This window comes from Emydura macquarii, unplaced genomic scaffold, assembly GCF_026122565.2.
Source record: "Emydura macquarii macquarii isolate MOO-44397 ecotype Brisbane River unplaced genomic scaffold, CSIRO-AGI_Emac_v2 contig_3305, whole genome shotgun sequence".
Taxonomy (NCBI): Eukaryota; Metazoa; Chordata; order Testudines; family Chelidae; genus Emydura; species Emydura macquarii.
In genome coordinates, this window is record NW_027133442.1 from 7,677,945 (window position 1) to 7,689,652 (window position 11,708).

At 58.1% G+C, this 11,708-nt stretch overlaps 2 protein-coding genes across 4 annotated transcripts in view; one reads left to right on the plus strand and one right to left on the minus strand.

The window, feature by feature from the left end:
* LOC137143264 (zinc finger protein 436-like) overlaps positions 1-11,708 on the plus strand; it is a 604,313-nt gene that overhangs the window by 326,413 nt on the left and 266,192 nt on the right. The gene's annotated exons all lie outside the window — the stretch shown is intronic.
* Positions 1,781-11,586, minus strand: RNF40 (ring finger protein 40). 3 transcript variants are annotated; one of them, XM_067532956.1, is made up of 20 exons: positions 11,518-11,586; positions 11,029-11,234; positions 10,566-10,733; positions 9,822-9,987; positions 9,379-9,612; positions 9,139-9,257; positions 8,845-8,991; positions 8,518-8,592; positions 8,035-8,154; positions 7,554-7,733; positions 7,153-7,288; positions 6,397-6,518; positions 5,515-5,954; positions 5,276-5,393; positions 4,903-5,052; positions 4,474-4,686; positions 4,128-4,253; positions 3,256-3,396; positions 3,066-3,167; positions 1,781-2,853 (listed from the first exon to the last, which is right to left on the minus strand). In XM_067532956.1, exons 2-20 carry the CDS (start codon positions 11,158-11,160, stop codon positions 2,677-2,679), a joined length of 3,066 nt encoding a protein of 1,021 aa, XP_067389057.1. In that variant the 5' UTR covers positions 11,161-11,234; positions 11,518-11,586; the 3' UTR covers positions 1,781-2,676. The 3 variants fall into 3 exon arrangements, with proteins under 3 accessions (XP_067389057.1, XP_067389056.1, XP_067389055.1); XM_067532955.1 differs by having other exon boundaries at positions 9,139-9,260; XM_067532954.1 differs by having other exon boundaries at positions 8,518-8,991; positions 9,139-9,260.

Consider the following 11,708-nt stretch of genomic DNA (forward strand, 5'->3'; position numbering starts at 1 on the left):
TTTAACAGGTTGGACACACCTGTTAGGGATGGTCTAGATAATATTTAGTCCTGCCTCAGTGCAGGGGACTGGCCTAGGTGAGCTATTGAGGTCCCTTCTATTCCTAAATTTCTATTATTCTCTCCAGCTGTGGGAAGGAGTGGGGTCTAGTGGGTTAGAGTGGGTGGGGGGGCTGGGCTCCTGGGTTTTCTGCCCCAGTTCTGGGAGGAAATTGGATCATGCATAGAGCAGCAGCATCCCAAATATAGGGTCTCTATCCCAGCCTCTCTCATCCATCATGGCAGCAGGGAGATTGATGGGATGCAGCATTCCCCTTAACTTTCACAGGGTGGATGAAGGCTCTGGGGTCATGGGACAACCCCTTCATCCCTGCTCAGACATTCCTGCCTTTCCAGTGCCAGATGACAGGTCAGAAAAGGTGGTACCCCTTTCCCATTCCCCAGAAGCATGGATGCTGTGAGCTTCCTCCTGGCAGTACCCTGGCTGACCACACAAAAAAGTTTTGCCAATATTTTAGAAGGGTAAACAGGGTAAACTGGGTAATAATAGGCTTGTCAGCCTGACATCCATCCCACTGAAGATAACAGATCAGCTGATGGGGGACACCCTTAATAAAAGAAAGGAATGTAATTAATGCCAAACAACATGGGTTTATGGGAAGTAGATCCTATCAAACTTCAGCAACTTTGTTTTGATGAGATTACAAGTTTGACTGATACAGGAAATAGTGGTGATACAATGTATTTAGACTTCTGGAAGGCATTTGACTTGGTACCACACGGCATTTTGATTTAAAGAACTAGAATGATAGCGAATTAACATGGCACATATTAAATGGACTAAAAGCTAACAAGTCTCACACTGGAACTGAAAATGGGGAACCATCATTGAATAGATGTGCTCCCACTGGGGTCCCGTGGGGATCAGTTTTTGGCCCTACATTATTTAACATTTTTGTCAATGACCTAGAAGGAAAACAAAATCCTCATTGATTATGTTTGCAGACAACACAAAAATTGAATGGTAAATAATGAAGAGGACAGGTCACTGATACAGAGCGATCTGGGTCAGTTGTAAACTGGGCGCAAACAATGTGTTTTAATACAGCTAAATGTAAATATATACATATAGAAAAAGAATGTCTGCCACACTTATAGGATGGGGGACTCTAGCCTGCGAAGCAGTGAGTGAAAAAGATTCAGGGGGTCTTGGTGGATAATCAGTTAAATGTGAGCATCTATTGTGATGCCGTGGCCAAAAGGGCTAATGCGATCCTGGGATACATAAACAGGGGAATCTCGAGTAAGAGCAGAGAGGTTCTTTTACCTCTGGATTTGGCTCTGGTGCAACTGGTGCTGGAATCCTGCAGCCAGTGCTGGTGCCCAGAATTAAAGACAAATGTTGAGAAATTGGAGAGGGGTCAGAAAAGAGCCCCGAGAATGATTAAAAATAAGAAAACCTGCCTTAAGGTGACAGACTGAAGGAGCTCCATCTATTTAGCTTAAGAAAGAGAAGGTTAAGGTGTGACTTGACCACAGTCTATAAGTACCTCCACAGGGAACAAGTATTTGCTAAGGGGCTCTTCTACCTAGCAGAGGAAGGTCTAACATGATCCAATGGCTGGAATTCGAAGCTTAGCACATTCCAACAGGAAAAAAGGTATAGATTTTAAACAGGGAGAGTAACCACTGGAACAATTTACCACTGGGTGTAGTAGCTTTCCCATCACTGAAATGTTTAAATCAAGATTGGGTATTTTTCTGAATGCTCTGCTCTAGGAATTATTTTGGGAAGTTCTCTGCCCTGTGTGACACAGGAAATGATCGCAATAGTCTCTTCTGGCTTAGGATCTATGAATCTAAGGATACGTCTACACTGCAATTAGACACCCGTTGCTGGCGCCGCTCAGGCTGTGGGGCTGTTTAATTGCAGTTCGAGTTTGGGACCATTCTACCTCACAGGCTCCCAGAGCCCAATACTCCACACTGCAATTAAACTGCCCCGCAAGCCCTAGTCAGCTAGCATGGGCCAGCTGCAGGATTTTAATTGCAGTATAGACGTACCCTAAGCTTCTTGCATGATCCACAGCCCCATGGTTGTGGTCCTCCCCCAGTTCCCGTCCCCAAGCACCGATACAGATGCTCCCAAGCTGGGGGATCTTGCCCCGGTGGGACTCTCCAATCTTTATTTCCCACATAACCAAACATTATTTAAAAATAAAATAAAATTCCAACTAGAATGAACAATCCCCACCCCCAAAAGCAGTCGGCTGCTCCCTGCAATGCTTCACCCCCAAGGGCATCCTCTTGGCAACAGGGCTCTGACTGGGGTTCAAACATTAGAGACCAGTCCCGAGGGAGCAGACCCCTGGCAGAATCCACAGAACGAGTGCTGAGCAGAGCCCGGGGGAGGATCCAGAGAGGTGTGACGAGCAGATCTTCAGGGGATCAGAAATCACTTGGGGGTGGGATCCACAGAAATGTGTCAAGTGGATCCTGGCAGCATCTGTTGAGCGGACTGCAGAAGGCAAATGGAGGGGGATCTGCCACGTGGATCCCTACCAGTGGATCTGTGCGGGGGAGGGGGAGGGATGATCTGTGGAACGCAGGGTTAGAGGATGTGGAAGGGATCCCGGAGGCTGTGCAGTGGCCCCGTGGGAGGGCAGACTGCAGGCGCTCAGCTGATGTAGATGCGATGGAAGTCATTAGCGCCAAAGGCAGCATTGCACTTAGGGCACTTGCGTTGGCGAGTGTCATAGCGCGTCTTGACACAGTCAAAGCAGAAGACGTGAAAGCACTTGGTGAGCACCGCGTCCTTCTTGCGGGTGTTGCAGCAGGGACAGGTCAGCTTGGCCTAGGGGGGTGAAGAGGTCACAGACCCTGTTAATGGGAGACTTGGTCCCTTCCCCCAAACCCCAGGACTTGGGCAAAGCTCCCTCCCGTCTCACCTACTAACTCCAGTGCAATGGGCTCCCCCTCGCCTAGCTTCCCCCCAGCACCAGGCTCCTCCCAGCTCTACCTACAGTGCCAGACTTCCCCTTATTTCTCCAGTTCCCCCCTGCCCACCTTGTACTCCTTGATCTCTTCCTGCAGTATCTCATCAGCGTCAGCATACACCTCCACCTTCTTCTGCTTCTCCAGCTTGCGCCGCAGCCGGGAGATATCCTCCTGGGGTAGTGAAAGATCCAGTCAGCAAGGGCTCCCCTTTCCCCCAGCATGCCCCACAAGCCCCTGCCCTTCAGCTCCTGGTCCCTACCTGGGCCCTCTTGAGGTTGAAGGATTCCTTCTCTTTGGCAGCGCGGTTCTCGGCCATGCAGGCCTGGATCTCCTTCAGCTTGCACTGCACATGCTCCAGCTGCACCTTCAGGTCCTCGGCCAGCTGGGCCGCTTCCACCGCCTGCGGGAGGGGGAGTGTCATGGCACTGTGAGCTTCCCTCTGAGCAGTGCCTCAAGCACCGTTATCTTCCTGCAGTTTTTCCCACTGCGGAACACCCCCCAGCCCTGCAAGCTTCCCCCCTGCAGCGGGGTCCCAGCCAGAGCCTAGTCTGATGCTGCGAGCTTCCCTACGGCTGTGTCACCAATGAATGTGGGGATTTTTGTAATGTTTGCATAACCAACACGCATGACTCAGTTTCCCCAGCCACTGAGCGGAATCGGACAGATGACTCCTAGAGAAGAGGGGAAAATGAGGCTCGGCCAAGCATCTGGGTTGAGATCCGGTACATTGGGATCCACACTTATGAATAGGAAACCCAGTGACAGTCACTTTGGAAAGCAGACGGAGGCAGGAGCAGGAGAAGGCCAGCTGAGGCAGCTGAGTTAAGATCTGAGTTCACACATGTGCACAGATCTCAAGGAGACAGAGACAGACACCAGGTGTCCCGCTAGGAGGGACGCTGACTGGAGTGTGGCTATCTCATGCTGCGAAGCTAGGTTCCAGCTGACCAACAGGTGCTAGGTTGGCAGGGACAGGCTATGTCGATCCCTGACAGAGCAAAGGGCTCTGAGCAGGAGCCGGACCTGCTGTTGCAGAAGAGGGGGGCTAGAGCCCTTAGGCCCAGCCCCAGAGAGTTGAGGAGCTCCCCCCTAGGGAAGTGACACAGCCTAGACCCCTGCCCCCCAACTCACCTTCCTCTTGTTGAGTTCCAAGGCCTGAGTACGCAGGGTCAGCTCCTTCTCCACCGTGCCCAGGTTCCCCTGTAGCACCCGCTCCTTCTCCTCCAGCTTTTGCACCACCAGCAGCTGGGCGTCCACCTGCAACGCAGCCGCATCAGGAGAGCACCACCTGCTGACTCGCAGCCGGCCAGCTCCCCCGCCCCTTGCAGCATGGGGGCAGCCCAATTGCCAGGGGAGAGCGCCCCATTGAACCCCAATCCCTGCTGTACAGGCCCACCCTACTGAGCCCCACCCAGCTCCCTGCAGCGCAGCACCCCCTAGTGCTGCGCTAGGGCACCGGGGTCACAGGGCCCCTTACCTGCGACTTGAGGGCCAGCACCTGATCCGCTAGCTCATCCTTCTCCTCACGCAGCAGCTTGTGGATCTGGTTGGACTTGATCCGCTCGGACATCAGCTTGAAGTTGGCATCATCCTTCTCACGCAGCTGCTGCATGAGGCGCATGTTCTGCTCCTGCATGTCCTCGAAGGCCTGGCCTGTCACGTCCATCTCTGACAGCAGGGCCTCCTCCTCCTGTGGCGGGGGGGGGGGAAGGGGAGGGGAGGGGAGAGGGAAAGGGGAGGGAAGAAGTCAGGGGAGCCTGGACCACCTGCCTCACTCCCGCCAAGGCCTTTCTGCCAGTTTGCCTTGCCCCACACCCAGAGCCCCCCCAGTTCTGCCACAATTCTTCTCCTCCCTGCCCCACAGCCATTCCCAACCCATCTACCCCTCACTCCCCCATCCCAGTACCTGCTTGGTAGCAGCCAATTTCTTCTGCAAGTGCTCGATCTGCTCCTCCGCCAGCTTGATCTTGCGCAGGGCGTCCTCATCTGCCATTTTCTTGCTCTCCTTCTTCTCCTTCTCCTCCAGCTCCCGCACCCGCCCCCGCAGCTCCTCCACCTGCAGGGGGCAGAAAGCCGGTGTCACAGCCCCATAATGCCCCCTTTGCCCCCCCCCACGCGCACACATCCCACAGCTCCTCCACCTGCAGGGGGCAGAGAGATGGAGTGTCTGCCCCATATCCACTCATACAGAGAGTGAGGCAGACTCTACATCCCTCGATCCGCATCCTACCTATAGACCCCACCCCCCAGACCTCCCACCCTGCGAGGATCTCACTCACCTCTGCCTTGGTCTTCTTCTCGGCTGCCATGAGCTGCACCTTGTCACGCTGCTCCTTGGGGGCTGATTTGTACATGTCCAGCAGCAGCTTCATCTCCTTCTGGCTCTCCTGGGCCTTCCTAGGGGGAGAGGAATAAGGGCCCTGCACACCACAGCCAACCTGGGGCATCACCGCTCCCCACCCCTGCCAGATGCCAGGGCCTCCCTTACGCCCCGCCCAGGACGCCAGGGTTCTCTCACTTGAGTTCGATGCGCAGCTGCTTGAGGAGGTCTGAGTCTTTCTTCTTGGGATCATCGCTGCCTTTCTGGCGGTCGCGCTCGCGGGTCGAGGCCGAGCCTTCCCTGTCGCGATCCCGGGAGCGCTCCCGGTCCCCCCCGCGGCTCCCCTTGGGGCGCTCTGGGGGCTCCTTGATGCGGGGTGGGGGGGGTGGCTGCGGGGCTGGGGGAAGCGGGTCCTCCTCCTCCTTCTTCACCCCTCCTTCAGGTGGGGGCACTGCCTCCTCCTTCTTCACCACAGCCGCCACTGCCTCCTTGGTCTCCTTCTTCACCTCTATGGCAGGCATGGCCCCCTCCTCCTCCTTCACCACCACGGCTGGCACCATGCCCACCGGCTCCTCTGGCCCAGGAGCAGGGGCCAGCGCAGCTGAGCCACAGGGGAAGCCGCTTGACTGCATTCGGATCTGGGAGAGGGAGAGTGGGTGTCAGGCCACTGGGCTGCAGCCCTGAGCAGATCCCTAGACATCCCCCCATCTCCAAGCAGATCCCTCCTTGACCACCCCCCAGTAGAATCCTAAACCCTGCACCTCCCCCATTGCGATCCCTCGCCACTACCCACATGGATCCTTAAGCACAACCCCTCCCCAGGGGCAGAAAAAGATCTGCTCTAACAGATCTCTCAACGCAGCTCTTCCCTTCAAGTGGATCCCCTCCACCCCTCAGAGCAGATCCCTGCAAAACAGATCCCAAAATGCTGCCTCTATGCCAAACGGATCCCCAAATGGATCCCAGGCTGCCCTCAGAGCAGATCACTTACTACCCCAAAGTGGATCCTTCCTGTCCTTCTGCCAGTCAAACCCTCTCCTCCCCATGGAGTGGATTGTTAAGCCCCCTTCCCTCCCCCACCTTGTTGATCTCAGCCTGCACTTCACGCAGTTTGCGCTTGTATCGCTGCACATCTCCTTTCAGCTGATGGTTGTGGTTCTGGAGGCTACTGATCAGGTGGCGCATCTCCCGGTTAATGGGACCTGGGGAGGGCCAAGGTTACACAGGTGGGTAAGGATCCCACTCTCCCAAAGCAGGGGGCTGGCACTTAAGGAATGGGGGCATCTGCCGTGGGGGGTGGGTAGCTAGTGGCAGGACACTGGTGGGAGAAAGCTCTCTGTAGTACAGAGATTCTGGTAGGCAATGCCAGAGCAGCAGCCCACACCAGGGCACTGCTAGGAAGATGCTTGCAGCGCTGAGTGAGTGGGGGTTAATCACCAAGAGCGCGCTGCCATAGGAAAAGCTCACAGAGCAGGAGTCGGCCCCTAAGGGGCTGCGGCAGGGCAATGCTGTGAGGACACTCAGCATGCTGGGCGGAGGGAGTTCCAGCAGGCCACGGGCTGGGCAGCTCGCCAGGCTGGGCGGAGGACACTGCTGAGAGGGAAGCTCCCAGCAGGCAGAGGACAGCTTGTGAGGGGCCTGTACACTCCGGTGGGCTGCACTACATGGGAGGTGAGCAATACACCATGCCGGGCTGTCCCACAAAGCCAGGCATGGGGAAGGGAGATACACCAAGCCGGGCTGTCCCAGGGGGCCGGGCATGGGGGAGCAATATACCATGCCAGGCTGTCCCTCGGAGCTGGAAGGGGAAAGTAGGGGAGAGCATCTCTTTCTCACCGGCTTGCTCATTGGCAGCCAGGTTCTGCTCGAACTCGATGCGCAGCATCTCGTACTCCTTGCGCACCTGGGCCAGGGTGTCCTCCAGCTGGATCACCTCTGTGCGGAGCTTCTTCTGCAGGTTCAGCTCATCGCTCTGCAATGAGGCGGGGGGGAGGGGGAGAATCACTCTTCTCCTAGTCCCAATTGGCTTCCCTGCGGACAGCATGTTAAAAGATTCCTCCACTCCCAGCCAGAGTGGTACATCCCAGCAGGAGGAGGCACGGCACCACAAATGGTACCTTCCAACATGGCACAACCCCTCCAAAACAGCAAGCAAATGGTGTGGCACATTCCCCCCACAGGCCCTGCCCCTCCCAAGAGGCCCCATCCTCAACTATGTCTCGTCCTCCCAGCCTCACCTCCATGTGCTCGATGTGGCGCAGGTGGCTGTTCTTGGTGGTGAGCAGCAGGGCCCGCGCCTCATCCAGCTGGGTCTTCACCTGCAGGCTCTCGTTGTAGAGCAGTGAGAACTGCGACTGCAGCACCTTGTAGTCCAGGGTCTCCTTCACCGCCTCTTCGGGCAACGACCGCAGCGCCACCTGGGGGTGGGGGATCTCACTGACACAGGTGCCACCCTCCGCCACAGCCAGTCCCCAGCATCTCCCCCAGGCCTGGCACCAGGGGCACCGCCCTCTGCACCAGGCCCCACGGGACACAGTCCTCCACCCCTCCCAGCCAGGCCCCACCGCCCAGCCTGGCTCCAGGGACTGCCACTCTCCACCCGCCCCAAGACAGGCTCCACTGCCCAGCCTGGAACCAAGGGGTGTCACCCTCCTCCTCTCCCAGCCAGGCCCCACTGCCCAGCCTGGCTCCAGAGAGCACCACCCTCTGCCCTGTTACCTTGAGCTTCTCATTGGTTCTGACAGCCTGCTGAAGCTCCTGTTGCAGCTTCTCCAGCTCAGCCATGCGGCTGTTGGCCAGCTCCTGGTTCTCCTCCAGCTCCGCATTCAGCATCTCGAACTGCCAAGACAGGCTCCAATGACGGCGGCTGGCTCCCACCCGCCTCAAGACCCCGCACTCAAGATTGCCTAAACACCCACCACAGAACCCCACCCCAGGGACCACCCCCCCAACACACACCAAGAGGCTCCCCAACCTCAGGGTCAAACACCCCGCCCCCCCCCATGAGACCAACCCCCTTCACTGCTCAGTGCCAGAAATCCCCCTTCCCTTCCCTGTACCAGGACTCCCCAGCCCAACCCAGGGCTGACACCCCCACCCCTCTCTGCATTAGGATCCCACCCACTGGGACCCTCACCTCCACCTGCCCAAATGCCAGAGATCCCTGGCTCTCCTTAGTTCCCAGCTCCCCCACCCCCTCACCTTCTGCATGCTGAGTGTGATCTGCCCACCCTGGAAGCCCCCAGAGCTGCCTGACACGTAGTAACCGGAGTTGAGCTGCAAAAGATCAGAAAAAGAGTTAGTCACCCCCTCTCCGATCAGGCCTCCCCAGTGCTCTGAGGAATGAACACGGGTGGCAGCGAGCCCCAGACATGGGGGCTGAAAAGGAGAGCAAGAATGGGACCCAGAGACAGGCAGCAGAGAGGAACTATGGGTCCAGCTGCAATGGGGCCAGGAAGGAGCAGTAAGACCCAGGAAGGGGTCTGGGGGGACGAGAAAAGGGAAGCCTTGGGCATAGAGGCAGGTCACCTGCTCCAGCGCCTCAGCTAGGTGTTTGTTGAGCTTCTGCTCACGCTTGCGCAGCTTCTCGATGTCCCACTGCAAATCCTCCACCGTCGTCTCCATCTCCAGCACCTTGGTCTCCGATGACGTCACCTTGTCCTGCAGCTCCGTGTACTGCGCAGGCGAGAAAGAGGCGTAAGCGGGGCCAGATCCACCCCGAGCCAGCCAGTCCCCAACCCTGTGATTGGAGGGGAAAGGCTCCGTGTCTCATTCCCCACCCCTGAGCCAGCCAGACCCTCTATTGTGGGAGCCAGCTCATACCTCCAGCGAGATCTTGTGGTGTTTCTCCTGCAGCTGCATAGCCAAGTCCTGCAGCCGCTGATTCTCTCTCATCAGCTCTTTGTTCAAGGATTTCAACACCTCATCCAGCTGGTCAAAGTCTGCTGTAAAGGAGTCACAGCTCTGAGAACACAGGAGTCCTGACTCCCGGCACCTCAGCTCTAACCCACTAGATCCCGCTCTCCTCCCAGGGCTGGGATAGGACCCAGGCATTCAGCTTACCACGGGCGTGGATCTTCTGGCACAGCTCTTCAGTGCGCCGGTGGATCTTGTTGGAGACTTCGACCACACGGGACACGGCCACCTTGGAGAACTCCATGCGCTCCTGCAGCTGCAGCTCAATCTCCTCGCTACTGCTGCTGGCCAGCGTGGCCAGGAACGACAGGGCCGGCTCATTCAGCAGGAGCCCCCCGGCCTTCCAGGGCGTGGCCGTGGCCACAAGGGGTGGGGCTGTTTCTGCAGGGGTAGGAGGGGGACAGAGAAGGGGTTAGCGCTATGTTGAGATCAACATTGACTATGAGGAGAGAGCACCATCCCCATCCCACCGAGCCCCACCAGTGCGGCATCCCCTTGTCAAGCCCCCTCCCCCATGCCCTGCAGCACAACACCTCCTGCTGAGCCCCACCGCTTTGTCCCCTGCAGCTTAGTACGTCTCCCGTGCTCACCTGTCCTATCAGGGCCCTCAGTACTAGGGCTGGCTGTGTTCTCAGGCTCCAGTCCCGCTGACTCTGGCTTGGGCTCCTCTGTGGAGGGGGGAGAAGGGCCTCCGGGGGCTGAGGACTCGCAGTTCCCATCGTAGCCTCTCAGCAGGACCTGCACGTTTTCATCCAGCTACAGGGGAGATCGAGATGGGGTGGGAAGTCAGCCCAGCTCAGGCCTGGGGGAGGAAATAACACCTGTCTCCCCCTTCATGGGGATTCACTGAGTGGGGGAGATATACAAGCAGAAGAGAGGTTTCTAGGAGGGACAGAGGAAGACTATGGTAACAGACCAGAGAACCCAGGAGTCCTGGCTCCCTGATCCCCATCGCTCAGCCCCACTAGAGTACAACAAGTCTAAGGTGTCACTTTAGCACGCGTGGACTCAGGAGATACGCCAGGGGTCCAAAGAGGCAGCTCTCCAATTGCAGATGATAATAAGCCGCATGGCAGGGTGGGGGGCATTGGGGCAAGGTTGGGGGGGATGGGGGATTGTGACAGGGTAGTGGAATGCGGCCAGGGGGTTGTGGCTGGGATGGGGGAGGAGTGGGTGTGGAATGCACAGTTGGAGGATCAGGGGGGGGGGGGGCAACATGTGGCAGGAAGCCCATGGCCACAGACAGGGTCGGGGAGAGATCATGGGGGAGAGCTGTGGCAGAAGGTGGCGGGGAGGTATCGTGGCAGGGGTGGTGTGGGGGGGAGGGATCTCACCTGGCTCCAGTAGCGGTTGACAATGAGCAGTGTGGCATCATCTGTGGCCTGACGCTTCTCTAGCTTCTCAATGCGCTCACGCAGCTCGTCTTCAAAGGCCTGGCGCTGCTCCAGTCGCTCCGCCAGCTTCTTGTTCTTGAACTGCAGCACCTTCAGGTCCATCTCCTCCTGGGTGGGGGGGCAGTGGGGGTGGGGTCAGCACCAGCTCCCTGCCACTCCCCCACTCCCGCAGCTGCATCCTCCCCAGGGATCCCCACCCACTTCCCCTCCCTCCACCCTGCCTTCCCCAGATAGCCCCAAATGACACCCAGCTTCCCCCCATTCCACTTGCCCATCCAGGGTTCCCAAATCCCTTCCATGTCCTCCAGTTCCTCTTGAATTCCCCAAATGCCCTCCATCCACCAGCCCCACTTGCCCACCAACAGTCCCCATTCACCACCCCAGGCACTGACGTGGCACTGACCGTGGAAGAGATGCCCCCCAGGCGGATGGGTTCGATCAGGGTGGTGGTCGTCTTCTCCTCCCGGTTGGCTTTTTTCTCAGGGGGCCCTGAGCCCCCATCCCCAGCCGCCCGCTTGCTCCCTGGCCCCGACATGGTGCTGCCAGTCGGGGGGCTCCAGGCAGCAGCAGCAGCTGGGGGTGGAGGTCAGCCCAGGGGTTGAGCCTCACCTGGAAGGGAAACAAGAAGGGGTCAGGTACCTCCCCACCCCCATCACCTTTGTCCCCCCGCTCAACTGCTGGATTCTTACCCAGCCCCCCTCAGCTCCCTTTGCCACCCCCAAATCCCTCCCCTGCCCAACCCCATACACAACCCTACTCCTACCACTATGGCACCCGCACCCCTCTTGCCGCCCCCCCAGCACCCCCACTCCATGGGAGAGGGGCTATGGGCGGGACGAATGGAGGGGAAGGGAGGGAAGCAGTATCCCCTCCCCCCCCGTCGGGTTCTCACCTGGCCCGCGCTGCCCTCCGGGGCTCCACTCTCCACCCAGCCAGGCCCACCCCCTCCCCAGCCCCACCACTGCGCACGCGCTCATCTGACACTCCCAAGACCCGCCCCCCTATCTCGCACTGCACATGCGCGGGGCGAAGATTTTTTTCCCCCTTCTCCTCCTCCCCATTGGATGAGAGAGAAGGAGGGGC

Bases quoted from the DNA above. Each gene is read 5' to 3' on its own strand.
- RNF40 (XM_067532954.1), bottom strand. From the start codon at position 11,160: ATGTCGGGGCCAGGGAGCAAGCGGGCGGCTGGGGATGGGGGCTCAGGG. The intron at 4,687-4,902 runs GTACTGGGATGG...CCCCCGCCACAG, and splicing joins AATTGGCTGCTACCAAGCAG to GAGGAGGAGGCCCTGCTGTC. The intron at 2,854-3,065 runs GTGGGCAGGGGG...TCACCCCCCTAG, and splicing joins AAGAGATCAAGGAGTACAAG to GCCAAGCTGACCTGTCCCTG.